General features: G+C 48.7%; 9 protein-coding genes across 9 annotated transcripts; 6 read left to right on the top strand and 3 right to left on the bottom strand.

Annotated features, from left to right (window-relative positions):
• Positions 1-506: 506 nt before the first annotated feature.
• Positions 507-6929, top strand: N7443_005163 (uncharacterized protein; the record flags this gene model as incomplete). Its single annotated transcript, XM_056885219.1, has 4 exons — positions 507-953; positions 1154-1522; positions 1597-4420; positions 4606-6929. The coding sequence occupies 4 exons, from the start codon at positions 507-509 to the stop codon at positions 6927-6929; spliced, it is 5964 nt and encodes a 1987-aa protein (XP_056743497.1).
• A 549-nt stretch (positions 6930-7478) lies between these two features.
• On the top strand, positions 7479-8489 carry N7443_005162 (uncharacterized protein; the record flags this gene model as incomplete). Its single annotated transcript, XM_056885218.1, has 1 exon — positions 7479-8489. One exon carries the CDS (start codon positions 7479-7481, stop codon positions 8487-8489), a length of 1011 nt encoding a protein of 336 aa, XP_056743496.1.
• Positions 8490-10420: 1931 nt separating this feature from the next.
• N7443_005161 (uncharacterized protein) lies at positions 10421-11389 on the bottom strand (the record flags this gene model as incomplete). Its single annotated transcript, XM_056885217.1, has 1 exon — positions 10421-11389. The coding sequence occupies one exon, from the start codon at positions 11387-11389 to the stop codon at positions 10421-10423; it is 969 nt and encodes a 322-aa protein (XP_056743495.1).
• A 455-nt stretch (positions 11390-11844) lies between these two features.
• On the top strand, positions 11845-13386 carry N7443_005160 (uncharacterized protein; the record flags this gene model as incomplete). The annotated part of the gene is made up of 1 exon (XM_056885216.1): positions 11845-13386. The coding sequence occupies one exon, from the start codon at positions 11845-11847 to the stop codon at positions 13384-13386; it is 1542 nt and encodes a 513-aa protein (XP_056743494.1).
• A 654-nt stretch (positions 13387-14040) lies between these two features.
• On the top strand, positions 14041-17366 carry nrps11 (nonribosomal peptide synthetase fmqC; the record flags this gene model as incomplete). Its single annotated transcript, XM_056885215.1, has 2 exons — positions 14041-14301; positions 14373-17366. 2 exons carry the CDS (start codon positions 14041-14043, stop codon positions 17364-17366), a joined length of 3255 nt encoding a protein of 1084 aa, XP_056743493.1.
• Positions 17367-17647: 281 nt separating this feature from the next.
• N7443_005158 (FAD-dependent oxidoreductase) lies at positions 17648-19263 on the bottom strand (the record flags this gene model as incomplete). The annotated part of the gene is made up of 4 exons (XM_056885214.1): positions 17648-17933; positions 17981-18366; positions 18427-19046; positions 19122-19263. 4 exons carry the CDS (start codon positions 19261-19263, stop codon positions 17648-17650), a joined length of 1434 nt encoding a protein of 477 aa, XP_056743492.1.
• Positions 19264-19990: 727 nt separating this feature from the next.
• N7443_005157 (Monooxygenase FAD-binding protein) lies at positions 19991-20828 on the top strand (the record flags this gene model as incomplete). The annotated part of the gene is made up of 2 exons (XM_056885213.1): positions 19991-20182; positions 20247-20828. 2 exons carry the CDS (start codon positions 19991-19993, stop codon positions 20826-20828), a joined length of 774 nt encoding a protein of 257 aa, XP_056743491.1.
• Positions 20829-20914: 86 nt separating this feature from the next.
• Positions 20915-21631, bottom strand: N7443_005156 (Protein-tyrosine phosphatase catalytic; the record flags this gene model as incomplete). The annotated part of the gene is made up of 1 exon (XM_056885212.1): positions 20915-21631. The coding sequence occupies one exon, from the start codon at positions 21629-21631 to the stop codon at positions 20915-20917; it is 717 nt and encodes a 238-aa protein (XP_056743490.1).
• A 910-nt stretch (positions 21632-22541) lies between these two features.
• On the top strand, positions 22542-24046 carry N7443_005155 (bZIP transcription factor; the record flags this gene model as incomplete). The annotated part of the gene is made up of 4 exons (XM_056885211.1): positions 22542-22713; positions 22777-23175; positions 23234-23832; positions 23885-24046. 4 exons carry the CDS (start codon positions 22542-22544, stop codon positions 24044-24046), a joined length of 1332 nt encoding a protein of 443 aa, XP_056743489.1.
• Between the last annotated feature and the right edge of the window lie 137 nt (positions 24047-24183).

Below are 24183 nucleotides of genomic sequence, written 5' to 3'. Positions count from 1 at the left end.
CAAAAGACCCTAGGAACAAACATAAATATGGCTTTGATACTCTTGTCTTCATTGGGAACAATACTAAGCTTCAATCAATCAAGACACTGGTAGGAACTAGCCAGGCATCCTCCAGAAAGCCTCATTCCTTCTAATTGTTTCCAGGATGGATTCAAGCCTTGAGAAGCTAGCAATTTTGCCAATGTTATAATGTCTCAGAATCGAGAGAGACAGCTCTTAGAATTTCTTGGCTCCAAAATATTTTCTGATCCTAGACCCCTTATTTTCTTATCCTAGGCTTTGAAAATTACTAGATGTATTTTGAGGGATCGACGTGGGTCGGAACGGGAATACCGAGTTTAGCTTGAATCACTTTTGGCGCCGAGAGGGCAGGTTTTACAATCACTAAGGGCTTATGATGATATAAGGTATGCTGTATATGGCCATCTGCACGGTTCTATCCGGGCTGACTGAACACCTACAAGCTTTTAGTCAGTGAAAGGCTTTCTCGTGAGACCTGATTCAAGATGTCAACCAGAGTCGCGGAATGGTGCTCTCTACAGCCATCAGTGAGATCGCGAGATGAAGCTTTCCCAGTTACTTTACTTCCATTGCTGCCAAATGAGGCTGTGGATGAGTCCTCCTCAATAATCGAATGCTCGACATTGCTGAACGTTTCTTGTCTAAAGGGTCTGAAAACGCGAGATGGCTTCAATTCCCTCATTGATAGCTACTCACGCTGGATCATGACAGTGACAGATCAAACGCACATCGCATTTCTGATTACTGAGTGGGAGGAAGGACCGGTGCCCAAATGTGCAGTTGTGTCAGCACAACGTCAATCTGAATACGAAATCCTGGAGTGGGCCGCATACAAGACTTCTTCGGAAGACCTTACTCCTGAGGAAGAACGTCTGGAATTCTCTTTATGTCTGAGCCACAAACCAGCAATTGAAAAACTCGTGAAGGAAACGGTAAGTAAGAATATCCCAGTCGTATCATGATGACTTGTTGATGTAAGGCTTTGTTATAGATCCGAGTGGCGTTATGTATAGACCTGCAACTGCCGGCTGCCCGCCTCTTGTATCGAGCCAAGTCGAAAGCCGAGAACAACATATCCCATCTTTCAGAACAACTGAGATCTTTCTTGGAACACAAAGAAGACAGAGACCAGGCAACTTCCTTTTGGGAAAAAGCGCTCGAGGGATTTGCCGGTCTCAATGAGATTCAATTCCCAACACTCTCGGGGATGCGGGCCCGCGATTCGACTACAAGCCCCGCGTGCATAACAAAAACCCTTGATATTAAGATATCATGGGAACGAGTTGAAGATCTCGCCCAAAAATTTGGTCTCAGATCTGGTATCTCTGTGGTCCGCGCGGCCTTTGCATACACGCTGGCTGAATATATGGAGACAGACAGGATCATCCTGGGAGACCAAGACCTCGCAGACATGAGCAGAGAAAACTCGGTTAATCTGATCCCATTTCGTGTTCTCTTGGACGATACCTCTGAGACCATTTTACGCCGCGATGAAGAATTTGTTCGAAAAACCTCCGCAATTTCAAGTCCTTCTATGGCAATGCTTTGGAAAGTATTAGATATCCTTCATCCCAGGTACCATACAATGCCCTCTTCGCGTACGAGCAGAATGTGGTCCCGGAGCAAGATCGGAAATCTTCCCACGACGCATCCCGGTCTCTTGCAGCCCCGATAGAACTCATTCTTCGAAAACTGGAGCAGGGCCAGCCAGCCTGCACACTATCTTCCGGGTCTCTGCTGATGGATCTGTCTCATTTGGAGCTTGTGCTACAACAGATAAATTCTTTGATTGCCGCAATGTGTTCTTCTCCCACCGAGCGGATCCGAGATCTCGCCCAGCTATTTCCAAAGGAACTTCTGTCTCTTCACTCCGCCGCTGCGAGTGACAACCTCCAAAGAGCCCCATTACTATCACCAGCTCACTGGGTCGACAAATGGGCTGCTTATAACCCGTCTTGGGTCGGACTTGAAATTCTCGATGCAATCAGTAAGGACAATACCGTATCCCGGACATGGACATATCGCGATCTTTCTCATACCTCCGATCAACTTTGTACATGGCTCGCCGGCCACGGGTGGTGCAACAGATCAATAGCAGTCTGCCTCGATCGCTCATTCATGGCCTACTGTCTAGTGCTGGCCATTTGGAAAAGTGGCAACTGCTATGTGCCAATCGCCGAAGATCTTCCAGTGGCGCGCCAGCTCTTCCTTCTCTCAGATAGCGGAGCGACAGCTTTTTTTGTCGACAAGTGGGCCTCGAAAAGCCTTCTCTCCCCTGAAAACTGCGAGGTGATTGATATAGACGGCCTCGAGCTCCCTGGTAATCCTGATGTGGTCGACAAAATTTCAGTCAACCCGAAGCCGTCGGATGACTGCTACCTTCTTTACACTTCTGGGTCCACCGGAACGCCTAAAGGAGTGCTTGTTAGTCGTGGAAACCTATCCGCCTTCACTGAGGCGCAGTCGGAATATATCTGTCACGAAGTGCCGGATACCCCGGGATTGAAGGGAACAGGCAGCTATCTTGCGCATGCCAGTCGAGCCTTTGATGTGCATATTTGTGAGATGGTTCTGGGATGGAGGCATGGCCTTCGCTTGGTCACAGGTCAGCGAGATATGCTTCTGGATAATCTCTTCTTGGTTCTGAGTTGCTTGAAAATCACCCATGCTGGATTTGTGCCCTCGCTTCTCGAGCATGCAGAGGTTAGTGCGGAGTCATTGCCTGACCTACGCTACCTCGGAGTCGGAGGGGAAAATATTTCAGAGACAATAATTGAACGATTTGTTGGAAAACAGTCAATTGCTCTCATCAATGCTTACGGACCCACTGAAGCGACGATAGGATTCACCAGCCACACTGTGAAACCATGGTCCACGGTGCGCAATATCGGTACCGCTGTGGGAAACATCACTATTCATGTTTTCGAGCCAGAAACAACTAAATACACGAAACGAGGCCAAGCGGGAGAGCTTTGTGTTACTGGTGATCTGGTCGCAAATGGATATCATCGCAGGCCTAATGCGACCGGCTTCACAAACCTTGATGGGCAGCGGATGTATCGTACCGGAGACATTGTACGCTTGATGGCCAACAACTGCATTGAATACCTCGGACGGCGAGATAGCCAGGCTAAAATCCGTGGCCAGCGCCTGGAGCTTGAAGAAGTCTCCATTGCAGTTCGTCGATGTGCACGATTTCCAGTCCAAGTGACTTCCATGGTGACACCTTCGCCAATTACGAAACGACCCCAACTGGTTTCTTTCATCAGCCCAATCGGGGGCAGACCATATTCTACCGGTGTAAAGGTTAAGTTTCTGAAGGATCGATACCAAGAGTGGGTGCCGAAGATCTTAGAAAGCTGTCGTATCGAGCTGCCAGCATATATGGTACCAAGTGTTCTTCTTCCAGTTTCCACCATACCTGTCCAGATTTCAGGAAAAGCAGACAAGCGTCATTTAGTGGCGCTGTATGAAAGCATTCCCATCTCTGATTTGCTATTAGGGCCCCGGGAAACTGCAATGGCGGACCTAGAGTCCATTTCGGAGTTAGATGCTGCACATTTGACAGCTGAGCAGATGAAAATTCGGGATATCCTTTGTACTCTCGTGGATGCAGATCAAAAATCGGTCACTAAGGCAACGAATATTTTCCAATTGGGAATTGACAGCCTGGACTCTCTCAGTGTGGCAGCAAAACTGCGTCGAGTGGGATACGTTTGTTCAGCAGCCGATATCCTCGGTAAATCTATTGCACAGCTCGCATTATTGCCACGTTCCTATACAATTCAGGACCAAGGGCACAGAGAGAACTTTTCCGAGGCACAAAAAACCGAGGCTTCACGGCGATTGGAGCAGCTTGACCAAGAGTTTCGAAACTCGCAGACTCAAATTTCGAATTCTTGCGTTGCTATCGTCCGACCATGTCTGCCTCTACAGGAAAGCATTGTTTCCACTTCCATTGGCAGCCCGATTCCCTTATATGTCAACCATATCCTGTGTCGCTTGGGGAAGGGCATCACCCTCAAAAACTTAAAGCTGGCATTCGAAGACTTAATGCAGCACAACGAGGTTCTGCGCACGTGTTTCCACATTGCTAACAACAAGATTTTTCAAGTTGTTCTGAAACCTCGGGTGGTCGAGATTCACTGGGATGAAGTTGTGGTCTCCGATGAAAATGTTGCCCGGCGTCTTTTCAACACCCGCCAAACCGAAACTGCGTCCAGCATCATCCGAAACATCGAAACCAAGCCTCCATTTCATATTTTAGCAGCTTTTCCAGTGTGTGAGGAGGAGCCAGGATGGTTTATGTTGTCAATCCACCACTCTATATTTGATGGTGCCAGCATGGGCTTGCTCGTCAAGCAGCTTCACCATCATTATACCGGGGCTACGTCAATGAGTCCCGCTGATCTCACGCCCCTTTACAGATATATGATAACAGGCCATGGAAAAAATGCCCAGCAATTTTGGTCTGGCTATCTTTCTGGCTATCTTCCAGGAATCATTGAGGATGAAGAGTGCAATGCTGGGTCATATTCTATCATGACGAGAACTTTACCTTCAAATTATCTTTGCTTTCCAAAGTTGCTTCAAAGGCCTCGACAACTGCAGCTTTCATTGTGGAAACAGCATGGGCGGCCATGTTAGCAAAGTGTCTCCGCCAAAGAGACGTCATATTTGGTCGAGTTATGGATGGTAGAAGTATTCCGGTTGAGTCAGTGGAAAAATTGCTCGTCCCTCTTGTCACTACTGTTCCTGGTCGGTTCCGACTCCCTTCCCAAAGAACAAGTCTTCTTCGGCAGGCAAAATTGCATACAGATGCTATGCTAGAGTCTCTTCCCTATCAGCATACGCCTCTTCGTGCGATTCAGCGTTACACTCAGGCACCGGGCCCACTTTTCAACACGTTAATCTCTTACATTCCCATCGGCCCTAGGTCATCTGCAGAGAACATGCTGTTTGAGATGGATAACGTTATGCCAGCGAATTACCCACTTGCATTAGAGGCCAAAGCTGACTCGCATACCGACACGATCACTTTGCGCTTGAGAATCTCCAATGCTCTCTCTTCCAGTGAAAGATATGGATCTTTGATTGATAAAGTTTCTACTCTTTTAAGTGACCTGATTGCCGATGAGGATATTATCATCGACGCCACAGGATCATTCGAGTCACGCAAGAAAGAGAAACCAACATGGGATGAAACTCAATGGACCGAGGATGAAGAGAAGATCCGTCGGGCCGTTTCTGAAGTTTCTGGTCTGTCAGACTCACAGGTTTCAAAAAATGCATCATTTTTTGCCTTAGGGATTGACTCCGTGGTATCTATTCATCTGGCGCGCTGTCTGAAAAAGGAAAATATCGACGCGTCTCCAAGTGACATCCTGAGGTATCCATCTATCGGCGCTCTTCACAATCATTTCAAGCAACCTCGTGCCGTATCAGTTCGAAAGGAGGCTCTCGAAAAGTTGCCGGAGCATAACATGAGCGCTGATTTGTTCGACCCAAATGACTTGATTGTTGAGATGTACCCTTGCACACCTTTACAGACGGCAATGATTGGCCAATCTTTGGGCTCTGAGGGCAAGGAATATCTTCATCACCACGTGGTAACTCTTAGTGGCTCAGTCGACCTGGAGAAGCTAGTCACTGCCTGGCAACATACAGTGGGAGATGCCGATATTCTTCGTACTTCATTCCACCGCCAAGGCACCAATAATCAATTCTATGTTGCGGTCCACAAGTATCCTACCGTCCAATTGTCGCACCAGCCGAACAGCGCATCCCTACCTGAAGCCATCGAAAAAATATCCCGAGAGGCGTCCTATGCCAGGACTGCAGCCTTCAGAGTGCCTCCGTGGTATGTCACTTTCATTACTGGAGAATCCCAGCGATTGATGGTCGTCACAATGCATCACTGTCTTTACGATGGCTTTTCTCTTCCACTCCTCTTTTCAAGTTTAGAGAGGCGCTACTTTGGTTATTCAGATCCTCTGGGCTCCTTCGCGCCTGCTGCGCGCGACATAGCAGCCAAACAAGGAACATCGATGAAGTTTTGGACACATGTGCTCTCGAATTACCAGTATCCGGGGTTGCCGCTCTCGTGCACCAACATACCCAATGTTCGATGGGCAGAGATAAGAGTACAAACTCCGGTCCCCGAGTTACAGCGTCGGTGCGTTTCAATAGAAGTGACCTTACAGAGCGTCGCTCTGCTTGCTTTTGGGCGTTCTTTGATGCCAATGATTGGCCAGCGTGACGTTGTGTTCGGGCACGTAGTATCCGGCCGCGGCTTCGATATCGATCCCTCCATGACTGTAATAGGTCCTCTGTTCAATACTGTTCCATTCAGACTGAGGCTTGAGTCTGCTAATCAGAGTGTCCGTTCGGCTTTGCAAGATATCCAACATTTCTCCCTCAATTCTCAGCCTTACCACCATGCATCTTTGAGTCTCATACAAAAGGACTGGCGCTTGAAAAACAGAAGGAACGGTTCTTCGCTATTCGATACGCTTTTCACATTCAACAAATACTCAGAATTCAGCTCAGAATCAATTTTCCAGGCTTATGACTCGTCTCTCCCACCCGACGCACCTCATTATAGTCTCAACGTGGAATTTGATCAACGTGCCGACTCTCTTGTAATCCGGACGATAAGCCATGATTTCCCAGAAAACAAGAACGGCTTAAAAGTTTGGACCGAGAACCTTGCTCTAGGGATTGAAAACATCCTCTCTTCTAGTGATGCGCCAGCTCTCAGCTTCCCCCCCGGAATTGATAGCTTGCCTTTGGTCACTAGTCCTCGGAACAAGACAGAAGAATACTTCGAAGATGATCCTACTCTTGAGACCTATTTGAAAACTCTGATGCATGTACTTTCGGAAGTGACAGGGGTAGCATCGGAATAGATCCATGAGAGCAGCAACATCTTTGCACTTGGTTTAGATTCGATTTTGGCACTCGATGTCAGTTCTCAGTGCCGCAAGGCAGGGATCAAGCTTTCAGTCGGTGAAATTCTGCGAGGAGAAAACATTCGGGGCATCGCCAAACTCGCATCGAAGAAGATACCGGTCAATTCGGAGCCTATGCACATAACTGTGAGCTCAGTCGCCAGAAACGAAACGCTATCCATCTTGTCTCTCTCTGAGCAAGAAGTTGAGGCTGTCATTCCTTGTCTGAGTGGTCAAAGATTCTACATTGCTTCTTGGCTCCGCAATAACCGCCAACTTTGGGAATTTACATTCCCAATTAATTGTCGAGTCAGACTCGATTTCGAGAAAGTGGAAGATGCTTGGGAAAAGCTTCAACGAAGACATGGCATTCTTCGTACAAGTTTTGCTGCTATTCCCCCAAGCCAACTCCTGCAAGTCGTACGCAACCCCGATGAAGACAAGTCACAGCCCCGAATGAAAATTGAACAATATTCTGGGGACCTTCAACTTTCCATTCAGAGCATGATGCGTGACATTCGTTCAGAACCATCCGATCTTTTCACGCCCCCTGCTCGCCTACGACTAGCTCGGCATACAGAGTCAGATGTTCTCCTACTCACCCTACACCATGCTTTGTACGACGTGAGAACCATTTCCATTCTTATTCGTGATCTGGAGGCTTTGTACCAAGGCAAGACCCTGGGTGTTACTCCGAGCTTCACGTCCTTTGTACTCGGCACACAGCAGAAATACAACTATGGGTATGCAGATGATTACTGGAAAGAAGCACTCAGAATGGGTCAAAGTTCAGTAATTGGTGCACAATCTACTATTGAACAAGCTCCTATATGCATTCAATCTTCTCGGGCTGTTTTCCCCGAAGACCTCCGCAAGTTGGAAAACCAATGCCACGAGTGGAACATTTCCATGCCCTCTCTTATCTTACTTGCCGTGGCTCGCAGCTTGGCTCGTAATATTGGCATTTCTCATCCAACATTTGGTCTTTTCCAGTATGGGCGCTCAGATGATTACCCAGGAATCCACGATATGGCGGGTCCAACTGTTAATATGCTGCCGCTGGTGGTCCACGATGCCCTGGACTGCCCGACCCGAGAGGCTCTGGTCAACTTGCAGCAAAACCTGGCTCAACGTTCTTTATATGAACAAACAGACCTCCAAAGCCTGTGTGAAAAAATGAAGGAATTTGGCCAAGACTTAGAATTCAATCTTCTTGTCAACATCCTTTTGGGCAAGCCTGATAAAGAAGGTGATTCCATTTTTGCCCCTCTATCAATTGGCTCTGAGATTGAACTTGACTCTGGAGAGCTCTCGACCGGGAAAACCGCTGTCGATCCTTTTGACTGGAAAAGTGTCCCTGGTGCGAATAGCATCTATCTGGAGGTCAGTTACAGCGAGGATCATGATGCTTTGTTGTGGAAACTCGATTCTATATCCAATTCAATTTCGAAACAGGAGGCAAACAGCTTGTTGAATGAATTGAAGCAAGACTTGAATAGCATCATAGAGCATAATTGAGCCATGAAACTTAAGTCTTTCATGCCTGTGGATAGCCATATCTATATGTCGCCAATACATGGGGCTTTCCTATTTTTTGTATATGTTCCGGCAGCAATACGGCTTTCTTAATTCTATCCCTCAGAGCTTTTCAATAAAGCTTCGGGGCAAGCGTCTCTTACTTAGTCAGAAGTGACCAAGCGGTTCGGTCAGAAGTTCCCTGGAAGGACTGAAGGCTCCATGAAGGTATACTGGAGCACGAAAATCAAGAAACAACACCATCCCTCAAATTCAGGCATATAGGAAGGGCAAAGCTCGCCCCAAGGTTGCTCTGACCAACTAGCCCTCGTTCGCAAGCACCAAATTAAGTACTAGTGTGCCCTAAGTACCAGATTCGCTTCCAGTGGTCAATTTCTGATCGCTTTCCAAGCTTCTAGCTGCTATATAGGCTGGGATTATTGCTAATGCCGCCCAGCTACAGAAGCAGAACGGCATGGCCCAGCAGCAGCAGGGTCGCGTCGAGCAGGCTCAGAGATTTTCTAAGCGACACGCACTAGTCTAACATGTGCACGGTATCCAACCCGGGCATGGACGCTTCCCTAATAGATAACGCGGGTATGATCATGAATTACTGTAACACCCCAGTCTTTGCCGTGCTCGACGTTCCCAACGGAACTCGGCATTCCCGCTCTTTCTAGAAAGTCGTCAGTACCAGACATATTATTCATTACAGTAGTATTTCGAAGTCAGATTTACCTCCACACTCTTTGACTTGAATTCCCGAGCCTTCGTTTGAAACACGCTAATCTAGAACCGTGCCGTATCGCTCGCATGGATCCAGAAGACTCATGTCTCCGGTGATTTACGTCGGACCTACTGAGTATACTCGATGCACGTTGTGTTATTCTACTACAAAATTGGTGTTGAAAAAACCGCTTTTAGGTCACTTATCCTTATCAATGCGTTCGTTTCAGGGCATTACCCGCTAGATGGAATGGATAGGGTCGAAATTTCGACTTTGTTGCGAAGGCCACAATGACCAATCAATTGCGCGGATGCAATCTAAAAGGCGGCACTAGCTGCCTTATCGTAGTTCGGATGCTAAGAAAAAATCGTTGCCGTTGAACCCATCATGAGCTGCGGCTGGGTTTTAGGCGACGAAGGCAAGCCATTCTCCAAATGTCGAAAATCCATGCCAAATTGGTAGACACAGAAAACAAGGTAGACAAAGTGAGGGACTGTTTGATTCTGGGGGTAAGGTAGTGTGAGTCATTTATTACATTTTGAAGACCACCTCCGAAAGTAAAGAAAAAACATCCCAATGAGATGGTCCGTCGTCTACCTAGATAATCGCCACTGGGACCCGCGAAGCCGGCACCGACGCATGCACCAGCCGTGAATAGAGACACGATCAATTCTCTGCCGAGCTGTCAGAGATTTTAATATATTGTGTGGTATGCGAAACTCACGTTTGAGTGTCATTTGCCTCAATCTTGGCTTTGAATGATTGTCAGACAAGCACCGCGGCAATGACATCCAGATCATCTGCGACTACATTAGATTCCGCGTGTCAAGAATGGCGATTGGGGACATACATCCATAAAGGAATGATCCAAGGCAGGCAAAGACGCCGACCAGGAACTATATCAAAACATGAGCTCGGTATTCTTGATGGAGTTGTCCACTCATACCTGGTACCATGCTGGCGAGAGACGCATGGTTTTAGTGTCTCATGTGTGGTGATAAGGGTTCGCCATCTGGGTTTGAAATTCCACCGCTATTCCACTGACTTTGGGATGCAATGATTTGCCTATTTCAAAGTTCCTTTAAACAAATATCGCGAATTTCCTTCCACACCCGAGCTTGAAGCTTCCGACCCTCAGCTGTGGAGATACATTCAAGACTGCCACTGATGTTTAGATAGTATGAAATTCAATCAGAGACGGAACGACTCACTCAAGGAAGTTGTCGTTGGTCCAAAACTTTCCATGGCCAGCTGCCCCGAGCAATGACGCGCTTAGCAAGGAACGACTTCCTTCCTCCGCAGATCTCCCGCCATATATGTTCAACAACATCATGGCGATTTTCTGAGGCCAGGGAAGGTCTCGGGTGAGATTAGTCACTGTGTAGCCGGGGCAGACGACACTGATAGCCACATGGTATTGTGGGTCCAAAGGTGCGACCAAATAATCATCTATCAATCCCTGCATAACATAGACAACCAAAAGTTTCGTGATGAGATATGAGCTCCGAGAGTAAAATGATTTGGGCTCATTTAAAGCTTCCAGCACATTGGGAGCATCGATGGGTATATCCTTCGTCACCGAGACGCACTCGGCGCTACCTGTGAGGATGAGTTGTGCCGGGTGCACGTTTCCTTCTGAACCCAATTTGAGAAGAGGTAGAACACAGATGGCGAGCAAAGCTGTAGACAGAACATTGACCTGTAGCGCTGATTCCCAGCCTGTCTTCTTGACCACTGAATAGGTTCCAGGGGCAACTCCAGCATTCAATATGGCGACCTGCAGGCCATCCGCTCCGACCTCTTCCTCCAAGCTGGTCGCGAACCGCTTCACGCTTCCGAAATCATCCATGTCAAGCTGCATGGCAATGATACGATCACATTTGCATCCCTCTCCCACAGACATCTGGATATTTCGCTTGGCCGCATGCCCCTTTTCAAGTGTTCGGACGGCTAATATCACCTTCGATGCCCCCAGTTTGACAAACTTTACGGCGGCTTCGTACCCAATACCGGAGTTGGCACCGGTAAGCATGACGTTCATGCCTGAAAATGAGACCTGCGGATCATTGGGAGGGTTTTTCGCTCCCCATCGCATAGTTTGTACGCTTCCGAGCCCCGGGGGTGTCTTAGTCCCAAAGAGCTGATCTCGCTCATGGCTTCCAATTGGGATAGACATGGCAAGTTGAGAATGAAGGCCACCAAAATAAAGTTCAATCTCGAAGTTATCAAGAATCAGATGTGAATAGGAAGAAGTTCGTAAACCCGCAAGTATGTCATCTATCCTGCCTGCAGAATCACAGGAGTAATTATGGCACGGCATAGATCCTATTGGGGCTCAAGAAAGCGATTTTATGCCTCCCTGCAGATGCCACTATGCGATTGGACACCCCGTGTGGTCGTGGAGTACATGCATAATCCTTGCTTTACACCGCCATTTAGCGATCGAGGGTGGGAGGGATGGGTCTAAAGGGGTGGAGTGGACACTCTCTGCCATCATTACACGGTCCTTTGCATGAGACAGAGCATCCTTGAAACTAGGGCGGGCTTAGAAGCAGAGATTATCTCTTATTTTTTAGAGGAACCTCGACTGAATTGATTTTTGCATGTCCAAAATTCCGACCATTTGACAACATGACAGTCTCTGAAACAAAGGATGAGCCCGTGAGGATGTTTGAACCATTCTATCTCACCTGCTTGGATCATACTGTGGGACCGGTTTTCATGAATTTCTTCCTATCGTTCCGCTGCAGCAACATAGAAGAATGCCTCATTGCCACCAACCAGGGAATCACTGGTTTGATCGACAGGCTTCCTTTTTTGACCGGAGATGTCATCCAAACCACCACCCCAGATGGCAGGAAGAATGTAATGCAGATCGTACCATCCTCAATCCTGATCCGCGAAGTTCCTATGATTTCTATCAAGCAACACCCCCACCAACTTATTCCAAATTTACCACTCCAAATCAAAGCAGGAGCTAGTAAGAACCAAAGATTTGCATCTCTCGACGACTCATACGTTCCTCCCGTCTCCTTGTTGCCCCTGTCACCAGGCCCAAGACCAGTTTTTCGCGTCCAAGTCAATGTCCTCGCGGACGGACTTGTTCTGGCGATAGGGTTCCACCACAGCGTGTTTGATGCCACAGGAGCTGGGCGGTTGATTGAAATACTAGCTGAGTGTTGCGGCGGCCCCAGCTCCCACGATTTGACACCCACAACTGAGGTCGAGGATGAAATTAAACTCAGACGTCTAGTTGACAATATTGGGACCTTCACAGCCGGGTCATCCCGTCCGCGCAAAGATGAAGGCCAGAACAGCAACATCGAAACGTCGACAACGGATTCGGACTGGGCCCTACCGAAATTGGACGTCTACTCTTTTCACTTCTCGGCTACTGCTGTCACCCAGCTGAAGACCGCTTGTAACAGCGTATTGTCGGATATTCAATCCCGGCAATACGATGACGCGAGGCCGGGGGGTGAATCGAAAGATCCCAGGCAAAAGTTCATCTCCACCAACGACATATTGACCGCCCTAGCTGCACTAGATATATACAAAGCTCGCAGCCATCACATCAAAGATGGCCAGACCGAGATAAATGCAGAGATGGTCGTGATTGTCGACCTGCGTAAGAAACTTGCCTCCCTGCCGAACAGCTACCTTGGGAATGGCGTTTCTCTCATCAGAGCCCGTGCACACCTCCAGGATGCGTTTCCCAACCCGGCTGTTTTGGTTTCGAAACAGAACCAGCATCCGACCATAGACAACACCACGCTTCTGGAAATCACAGCATTAGCACTTCAGCTTCGCCAGAAGCTCGCCTTAATGGATGACGCGAATGTGCGCCAGGATATAGCACGCCTGATGAGCAACAAGGATTGGAGCCAACTCGGTACACGTCTCCCGGACACGATCGTGTCGAGTTGGCGACAGCTCAAGGCGTGTCGTTTGGATTTTGGGCCTGCGCTAGGGCGAATTGCGGAGTTCAACCCGCAGGCTACGCTGTTAGATGGCTTTTGTATTATCCAGCCGGAGCGTGCGGGTGATGGGTGTGGAGAGAAGCCCGGGTGGGAGGCTTACGTTACGCTACAATCGGATGCTATGGGCTCATTTCTTCAGAATGGGGTATTCAGTACTTTGTCACAGGACAAAGTTGCAAGATACATTTCGTAAATTCTTGTTAGGAGAGTGGAGTGGTATGGATGAATTCTTGGTCTGTTTCAATTTTTATTTTTATTTTCATTTTCTTCTAATAAGTAAGATAGGAAATAGGAGGTTAGCTAAGATATCTGCCAATAGAAGATATTTGCGCTAGCTGTAAACTGTATATCATGAGAGAAATATTATACCACTTCCTAGGTATTACTTGCACTTTATGCCGCTTTAGACATTGATATTGTGATCTGCGGAAATATAGCACTAGTTCCGGAATATCATGCTATAGCCCCCAAATGATCGACAGGCATCTCTATGCAGTAGTTGGGATATGCGTATTACACAACAGCTTACTTGCAGGATGATGTATCACTGCATTGACTTCTCATGAAATATTACTGAGTGATGCACCAACCAGCTTCCAGTTAAAATGCTGTATTGATGATGCATAAGCCACTTCTGCAGCTACGCAATACCATAGAATGAGAGGAGAGCTGATGAAATACCCCCTTGCATATATAATGCGTGGGACTTCTGGCCAACCACATAACCTCTAGGAAAGGGATTAAAACATCGAGTTCTGAATCAGAGTCTTCCTATTAAAAGTAAAATCAATTGGAGATATTCTGTACTTCAAACCATTCTCAATTCACGAGACAAAAAACAGGAAAGATGTTTGAGCCAATTGAGACTCTGAACCACGACGAGAAGCCTGTGCCAGTTATTACTACGGCAGTGGAGATCCCAGGAGAAGATATCGTCCTCCAGCGATACATTCCCGAAATTAACTGGAAGAACGCGACATCTCATCCTGTGAGCTCCACGGTAAATGAGATATTTCGTAAGCATGCTCTCGAGCGTCCAGATGCCCCCGCAGTCTGTGCCTGGGATGGTACATATACATATCGCGAGCTGGCAGAGCGTTCCGCTGGCGTGGCCCACGAACTCCGCCGGCGGGGGTAAAACCCGAGGTTCTGTCAGCCCTACTGTTCGAAAAATCCAAGGTCGTCACCGTTGCCCTGCATGCGGTCCTCCAGGCGGGCGGAGCCTTTGTGCTGTTGGATCCCAGTCTACCAGTGGGTCGCTTGCAAGCTATCTTTGCAGAGTCGAGGGCACAAATGATTATCTCGTCAGCTGCAACAGCTGGCATCGCGGCAGAGATTAGCGCAGACTCGATGATAATGGATGATCAACAAATTCCTCATCCATCTACTGAGTCTTCCGATGGACTAGTCAATCAGCCCGAAAACGCGCTATACAGTGTGTTCACGTCAGGCTCCACAGGAACACCTAAGGGCTTCCTAATGGAACATCGCGCGCTGGTGACCTGCGCATTGGCGTGTGGCCAATCGCTGGGGTTGAATAAGAATTCGCGAACGCTCCAATTTTCGTCCAATTCTTTTGACCTGGCGACATTTGAGCATCTGATTCCGTTTATCTTCGGCGCCTGCATTTGTATTCCTTCCGAAGAGGAGAGGAAGGGTGACCTCACCAAGGCCCTCCACAAATATCAAATCACCCTTGCCATGTTGACCCCCTCAGTAAGTCGACTATTGGAGCCCGAACATTTGCCAATCCTGAAAACCGTGATGCTGTGCGGGGAGCCTGTACTTAGTGAGGATGTGCGCCGGTGGTCTTCATATGTTCACCTGCATAATGGCTACAGCCCCGCGGAAGCTGGGTGCATCACTATCATGAACGAGGCAATGAACGAGGCCGACCCGAACAACATAGGATACTCGCTTGGCATCACCCCATGGGTCGTGCATCCGGACAACTATGATCAGCTCCTGGAGGTTGGGGAAGTAGGAGAGCTGATAATCCAAGGTCACACTGTGGGTAGAGGGTATTTTGGCCCCCGCAAGGAAAGTCAGTCGACCTTCATTGATGCTCCGGCCTGGGTCGGAGATTTTATCCGTGAATCCTACGGATCATTTTATAAGACTGGTGATCTTGTCCAGTTCAACATGGACGGCTCCATGCAGTTTCTGGGTCGCAAGGACTCCCAAGTCAAACTCCACGGGCAGCGTCTGGAACTGGGCGAGATTGAGCATCAGCTGCGACAATATTTCCCGGCCCCTCACGCAATGATCGTCGAGTTGGTGACGGCAGAGAATCGGGAGCCGAATCTAATTGCGTTTGTGAGTCGCTCTCAAGACATGACCAGCATGGTCGCGCATGACAATCTCTTCCTGGTGCCAGACGAGCAATTTATTGCAGACTCGAGGAGGGCAGAAGGCACGTTGCGGGAGAAGTTGCCCGCGTACATGGTTCCCTCGGACTTCTTGCTGCTCTCCCACCTGCCTATGATGCCTTCCGGGAAGACTGACCGTCGGTCCATTCGAACTATGGCTGCAAATCTTGCGCCGATGGAGAGGAGGAAATACAGCAGTATGCTAGCGACCTCTCAGGGCCAGCCATCGACCAAGCTCGAAGAGTCTCTCGTACACCTCTGGGCATCCAGCCTTAACATTCCCATTGACCAGATCGGCACCCAGGACAATTATTTTAGTCTCGGCGGAACCTCACTTGACGCTATTCGTCTTTCTGCGAGCGCGCGCAAACTGGGATATGCCGGCTTGTCTTCTGTCATGGTATTCAAGCATCCAACTATTCAGCTGATGGCAGGCATGTTGGAAGGGGCTATAAAACAACCCATTTCAAACATGCCATCATCGGTATCATTCCAGCTGAACTCAACTGTGACAGATCACCTCCTAGCCAAGTGTCAACTGCAGGCCAATGAATTGGAAGGAGGCTTTCTTCCCACCACTGCGTTTCAACAAAAGTCCGCCGGATTGAAATGCATGCATATTACCCTGGATACTTCCGGCCTAGATCATTCGCGGCTAGAGGCTGCTTGGGAGGCTGTTCAAAAGAAACACATCTCCCTTCGGTCCGTTTATATCACTCATGATGGCTGTGTCTACCAAGCTTTCCTCCGCCAGCCTGAAACCGCGATTTCCATCCAATATTGTGACGATCAACCAATAAAGGAGGTTACAGCGAGCTTTTGCGACCGTGATGCTGAGCCCGTTCTCAATGGCAGCCGTTGGTGGAAGTTAACGAGAATCATCCAAAAAAGAGACAGCAGCAGTCTGCTCATCATCCGCACTACGCACGCGCAATTTGATGCCATGACACTGAATGTGATATTCAAGGACTTCATGGCCGCCTTCGAGGGTCGCGAGCTATCCCAATGCGAGCTGCATTTCTCCGACTACATGACCAGTCGTGTCAAACAGAACTTGTCTTCACCAGTGATGGACTTTTGGACCCAATTCCTGCATGGCTCCCAGATGAGTCAACCTCTATTCACGGACGCTTCCTCTGCCGACCTGCTTCCGGATCATATTGGCATGGTGTTTGTTATGCGCCCAATTACGCCGACCCCCATCCTTCCCGTCGGAATCACTCTCGCTTCTGTGTTCCGGGCTGCCTGGGCATTTGTGCTTGGGAATTATACCGGCCAACATGATCTGGTGTTTGGTGAATTTGTCGAAGGTCGCACGTTGCCTCTCGTGCAAGACGTGGAGAGTATCACGGGATGTACAGCAGCGGAGACTCCGATGCGTATTACCATTCCCCATCACGAGGGGGCCACCGTTCAGGATCTCCTCTCGCACTCGCAGGCGCAATATGCTACTCGGCTGCCGTTTGAAACCTGCGAACTACCAGATATTGTTCCCCATTGTGTTCCGTCTTGGCCAGTGGAGACTACTCGGTTCAGCCATCTCCTAGTGTTGGAAAATACCGAGGCGATTCCCCCGGTCATTGTCGATGGGCAGGTGTGTGCGCATAATTGGGCGTTCCACGGACGCCTGGAAGATGTGCAAGTGCAATTAGTTCCTGGGAAAGATACGTTGCATGTCGCTATCCTTGGACCGGAGATTAGGCTGTCGCAAGATATTGCAGATATGCTGGTAGACAAGCTGGCGACGACTCTCGGTCAATTTGTCTCGATGCCCGATGCATTGATCTCCAAGATCAAATGGTAAGAATTGCCATAAATGATAATATTCTTGGGAAATTAAGGTATCATTTGGAACTAGTACCTACGTATGCATACTCTCTATCCTTCATGGTAACCACTTCAGTACTGTATTGTACCCCTTAGTCTACCAGCCGACATCTGAGAGCGCTAGTCCCGGCCTTGAGTGTCGCATAATTTTACCACATATCAAAAGGTAGGTATTTGTGTTGCCTTTATCCTACGGGATTCGAGAAGAGGGTCACACTGATGTATTGGATTGATACTCTCTACCTCTTGTCTATATCCCTAAACAGCCCCCTTCGATTGAAGGATATAATCGTCTTCCGCGTGGAACAACCCATCCATAGGGGCATTCGTGGGAACATATGCATCGCAATTTCCCTCTCCCTTGTTCAGCGCATCCACTACTTTAGAGAATTCCTCGTGAGCGTGGCTAACACAATCATGGCAATGAATCCAGGCTGGACGGGAGATCGCATTAAAACGGTCGCCGGAGGTGCCAGTGTCCATATCGGCTTCAAGAGTAACTTCCTGGGCTTCGACAGAGCCTTCTTGGATTACGGAGACCCGTCTATATCTAGAGAGTAGTTGATATCAGAATCAGTTTTAACAGAGGACGGGCCCAAAACTTGCCTGAGCTTCTCCATCACGCGCAACGCCAAAGGAACACCATCTTCCTCCCGGCTACTCGAATCGTTCGAACGCGATGCCAGCCGCAAGCAAACTGCCACCACGGCGGCATCTTCAATGGCCTGGTTGGCCCCCTGCCCCGTATGTGGTAGAAATTGATGCGCCGCGTCCCCGATTACAACCATTCGGCCCTGGCGCGAAACCCAAGTCCGTATGGGCTTTCTTGTAACCAGTGAATGATTGAAACATTTGCCTTGAGGGGTCTTGGATATCACGGCAGATAGCTTCTTCGCGATCGGCCAGTCTTGTATATATCTCAGGACCGGGGCAATGGATGCGGCTTGGACCCAGTTGGTCGTAGCTTTCGTCGGGTCCTGTAACCAAATCTATGGTCAATATAAATATTCGACATGCTAAAATTGGTGCTAGATTACCCTGTGTGAACAATTCCACCACACATATTTCCCCTTCCCCATGGTCCCCATAAGAATCGTGACATCCTTTCCAAGATAGATCTCATGTCTGTCATGTGTCGATGCGTCCTGCAATACCCACTGTGCATCAGGATCGGTAGCGACCGCACTCGCATCAAACGTCGATCGAAATATTGCGCCCCCGGTTTCCAGAAGAGTGGCGGCGTCCTCTTCTGGGCTGTCACCGGTGATGATGGCACGCGTTTTGCTATAAATGCCATCTGCCCCAATCACACAATGCCCGCTTATTCTTTCTGCCCCCTCGACAATCACACCCGCTGTTGTTGCTGTCTCCCAATATTCCTCTACCGTCACTCCATATCTCAGATCCAATCCGAGTTCGCTTGTCGCATACTGATACAGCGACTCGACCAGGTCCGACCGACGAAGAAACAGTCCCGCCACTGGACTATCGGCGCCGAATGGGATGGTATATTTCAATTCCCCAGCACTACTGAAAATCTCCACCGAAGACAGTTCGCTACCGAGCGATGTCAGGGTTGAGGCAACGGAGGTGCCGTTGGCGTTGGGCCATTGCGAAAGGACCTTGAGGCCATTCTCACTTAGGCCAATGATATCCCCTAGACTCCAGCGGGCCGTTCAGCGAGGTGATTACTGGATGATACCCGGAGCCGGGGTATACAGATAGAACTGACCAAGTTGATATACCGTGCTTTTCTTTTCTAATCCAATCACCTTATGACCTTGTCGATGACACTCAATTGCGGCAGTGAGTCCAGCGATCCCAAGACCGACAATGATGATAGTGATGCCGGTAGTCGGTATAACTTTCGTCATTGTTGTGCGTATTTGGTATGTTACGAGGATAGAAAAAAAATCGTTGATTGGTATTCATAAGAGTACCAGGGAGAATTGGGAGAATTGGATGACCAAGATACAATCCCCCTAAGTGGACCTACAGGGACCTTTGACGTTCATTGTAGAGCACTGGTGCCTTATTTTACAGTCAATCGAAACAGATGTGCTCGTTTGATGCACGGGAACGGCTGATGTGGCGGTGTGATCTAGTTGCATGGATCATGCAGTAACTAGTCGATAGAGCGCTTGGGCTTATCGTATGCATATCTGATTTGATGTATTGGGACGGGATCTTTCGTCCACTGGAGTCTGGATTCCTCGGAGCTTACTGTCAGGTGCTCGAATTACTGTTTGGCTTACCATCCCTTAAGGGCCCGACATTCTCACGTCAGTTCGAAATCCTGTTAATAATAACCTGAGAAGTTTCCAATCTACAATGATCATGAACTAAGCATTGCTTTGTTCCTACGCCCGCCTTCACTGAGATATGACCTTTCCCGCTGTACCTACGGCCCAGGACGCGTCGGACGCATCTTCCAATTTTGAGCATGAATGCCAATTGCACAATTTGAGCCATGGCCCAAACCCTCTCACAGGTACTGCCAACTACCTCCTTCTCCGTAGAGGCATCTGACAATAGAGCCATTGATCAGGAATACCAAAGTTTGACTCCTTTGCTGAGCACCGGAAGCATATTCTGGTGCATATGGCAGCTGTATTTCGCAACTGGGCGCGTGTGGGCTTTACTGAAGGAATCTCGGGTCATATCAGTGTGCGCGACCCAGAGCATGCTGAGTATATTTGGATGAATCCAATAGGAAAGCACTTTGGCCTGTTGAAGGCACGCGATATGGTGTGTCTTGATGTCAAGACTGGAAAAATCGTCGGTGGTAATCTAGTATGTTCCCACGCCCCTTGTTCACAATCATCATTTCCCAGTCATGTTCTCATCTAGCTGTTAGACTCGACCTGTCAACACTCCTGGCTTCTTCATTCACTCGGAGATTCACCAAGCAAGAACAGACATCCATTCGATTTGCCACGCGCATACCATTGCCGGCCGCGCGTGGGCTACGTTTGGCCAGCCCTTAGATATGATCACACAGGATGTATGTGACCTGTATGGTGTGCTGGCGGTGAGTAAGGAATACGGGGGGATCGTCACAGCCCAGCAAGAAGGGCAGCAAATTGCGAAAGCCCTCGGCAGCAAGGGCAAGGCCGCGGTACTGCTCAACCATGGTCTTTTGAGTGTTGGCTCCACCGTCGATGAGGCCTCCTTTCTCTTTACGCTGCTCGACCGCAGTTGCCAGATCCAGTTGCAGGTGGAGGCGGCCTGTGCAGGGAACCCCGCCCTAAAGAAGCATATTATCCCCAATCAGCTGGCTCAGTTTAACTTTGCCATGGCAGGCCAGAAGGACTGGCTGTATGTAGAGGCGCAGCCGGATATTGAGTATGAGGTTGCCATGGCCGGTGACGCGATCATGTTCGGGTTGGACGACAGTTTTGTATCAAGTCCCAAAGGAAAAGAGCCAGTAACTCTTTGATATTTCAACTAGGTGTCATAGATATACAAAGATTGTGATGAAGCTATCCTGATCCTTGCATGTGCGGATTTAGAATTTAACCTACTCTAGATCCCACCCGCATCCACTGCATCCGCCATTCTCCCAAGTGTGTCAAATCGCCAGTCATACATGGGCTCATCTACATTGCCCATGATCGCCCGCGAACGCGCAATCCACACTGATTTAATTCCCACCTTTTGTGCGGGTTGGTGGTCATGAAATTGGCTCTGCGCGGTGTGCAGGACTTGATTCGACTCGACTCCCAGCCGCTCCTTCACAGCTTTCAACAGGTACTGGAAATTGCGTAAATCCGGTTTATATGACCCAATCTCTTGTGCAGTAAGCACCAAATCAAATGGAAAGCCCTGCAGACTTCCCGCGTTGGTTTTGGAGAAAGAAATTTGATCCACATTGGAAACCACTACAAGTTTGTAATGCTTGGAAAGCCGCTTCAATGCGTCTAACGTGTCGGGAAAGACCGGCCAACGCGCCACGCTTTCGCCAAAGCGCTTGTTTTCTTCAGGGGTGGGTAAAGGCAAGCCCAATTGTTCGATCAAGTCCGGATGCACAGCGGTCAGCAATTCACTGTATAGCATGCCAGGGGACTTGGTCTCATGTTCCAATTCGAGTTCATGGAAGAGGTGAAGCAGTCGGTCTCGCGGAAATTGTACGCCGTAGTGATCTAGTGTCACTTGGAGGGCGGCACAGATACCTTCTTCCCAGTCGACCAGGGTGCCGTAGACATCGAAGCTGAGTAGGCGGTATGCGGATAATTGAGACATGATTCTTGGATCTGATTGGAATGAATATCAGGAGCAGATGTTCTTTGCATCAGATGGAACGTTGGAGAAATTTCGATACGGAGTATGAGTTTTCTATTATAGCGATTAAGGAAGACGGTCTTGCTGCAGAAACGTGAGATTTAGACCACTGAATAATTCTCATTTGTAACAATGATTCCACGCGGAAGAGGTGAAGAATGTGACAGGTGTACGGGCAGAGTGCAGTGGACTCCATGGATATGCAAGTTATTCATCTCATTGTTGTCGTAACATGAACTAAAGATGATCGCATTACGTGATCTGGACATAAGGGAAATGATTTCCGTCGATAAATCGTATTCATCTGAGGCTAATGGACGCTAATGCGGTCTAATGCGGGCCGACGCGGGCCGACGCGGGTCGATATGAGCCATCATACACCTCCGCCTACAATCGCACTGTCCCCTTGCATATCCTGCATTTTCATGAATGTTGGCGGTGTAGTTCAAAGTCATTGAGCCGGCAGCAATTTTTTGTTCGCGATCACCTTTGTGGGATTTTCTCTAAAGTAGCGGTGTGTTGAAAAGCTCTTTGCATTTGGCATCACCAGGGGAACTATTTTTTACTGCGGCTGATAGGTGCATTCAGCGTGGTCGAGTGGAGCTGTAGTGAAGGGAAAGCAGATACACATACAGTCGGTAAGCACATATATTCAGTACCCACATTGCCACCTAGCCACCGCCCCTATCACCGCTTTCCCGGGGGATAGAAATATTTAGAGGGTGGGTGATTATGTGATATAGCCGGCAGAAAATCAAGTGGATAATCAAGTGGGTACAGAATACATGTGCTTACCGACCGTAGTATTTGGTGAAGACTTCCCATTATTAGTCTTAGAGTCTGAACCCCAGCGAGTGCTCGTATAATCGTAATGAATATGACATTCTACGCAAATGAGCAAGTATCCTGGAGGGCGACAGGGGTTCCAACGGCGTTTTCCCTCCCCAGTGCCAGCGAGCTAAGCGTTGCGGAAAGCTCGATCGCGGTCAAGAGCCGGATGGAAAGGAAACGGATTCAGAACCGAATGGCTCAAAGGACCTATCGTAAAATGCCCTCTCTATCCTACCGGTGACAGAGAACCAAAACAGCGAACTAATTTGCACTAGGCCAGCGCGTCAAAGCTCGTCTAGCAGAGCTCCAGGCAAGAGTCGAAGACGATCAACAAAATCGAGTGCAGCAGACTGACGACAACGACTCATTGATGGCCAGTACATATTGCACAGTGACAGCTGAGTCGTGCCAAAAATCGCCAATATTACTTCCAACACCGACCAGATGTGCTGCTTTGGGTGGGGTGCTGCAAGAGAGCTCATACCAGGAACAGAGTCCGACATTACAAGTACACCATTCACAGAACGAACGGGAGACAGGCGATGCTCCAATAGGGGAAGTAAAGCGCATTCTAGATGAGATCGGTTCCCCCCAACACCAATTGGATGAAACCATCTGGCAAGATAATGCAAACTTTCACGCGAATAGCTCGGTTGGCCTTAACACAAACCTGGGTAGGTGGCCCAAAGCCTCAATCCAGTTGATCAGGACGGTGCATTAACAGAGCAGCAGGACTAGCTGAGCAACCCGACAGTGATGCTGTGTTCATGACAGAAAGCCGAGTTAGCAGGGAACAGCTTTTGAACACCTTGGGTGACGCCTGGAAACCAAAGCCCCCCTGTCAGCCGATGAGAACAATCCCGTTGGTGGAAGCCTCATCCAATTCTACCCACACCTCAGACTCATCATATAGTCCCCCTGACTCGGTGGTGTCAGCAAAACAAATCTCGCTAAACGACCGTCTTGAATGTGTGATGGAACGTGTCATTGATAGTGGTTTCGAAAACTTTGACGTGCTGGTCACGGCCTATTACAATGGGATCTTTGCAGAATCATCGCCGCTGGCATACGAACAACGTCTAAGTCGCACTAGACGGCTGCCCAAAGTCATCGCGGATGTATGTCATGCCGCAGACCAATGGGACTCATGGGAGCGACGAGGGTTACAGGAAGAAATCGTAAAGACCACAGAGAACTTCTTATCTTCGGAGGGCGATGACGCACAAAGAAATCTCACTGAATGCATTATGTCCTTTGTCCGGGCGCAGGTGCAGGATACGACGAACAAGACATGTAGCCCCAATCCTATAAAACGGATCATGGAGAATGAGGTGAGATGATTGACCGCTCCACTGAAGGCAACATACTAAATGAAACTCCTAGCTTCCAACCCGGTGGGCTCTGATGATGGGGCTCGCCGCCGAAAATAGGGCAGCCTGGCAACGAGATCGATCAGACATAGCACTTGCAGCCATTGTCCTGTTGCATTTCGCCGGTCGCATACCAAAAGAACAGCTGCTTCGGCTTCTCAACACACTCTTGTGAAATAGGCTTGAAATGTTTATATACATTTCCCCGAAAGTAGACTCTAGGCAGCTAGTCCTGCATTTTGTCAAGTTTCAGTGTACTTTTTGGCTTTGGGAACATGAGTCGAGCAATGTGCATATCATGAGAAGAGTTTT

The sequence above is a fragment of the Penicillium atrosanguineum genome (assembly GCF_028827265.1).
Source record: "Penicillium atrosanguineum strain IBT 20685 chromosome Unknown utg000003l_segment0_segment0, whole genome shotgun sequence".
Taxonomy (NCBI): domain Eukaryota; kingdom Fungi; phylum Ascomycota; class Eurotiomycetes; order Eurotiales; family Aspergillaceae; genus Penicillium; species Penicillium atrosanguineum.
Note: the sequence above shows the minus strand (reverse complement) of the source record. Positions and strands in the feature narration are given on the sequence as shown.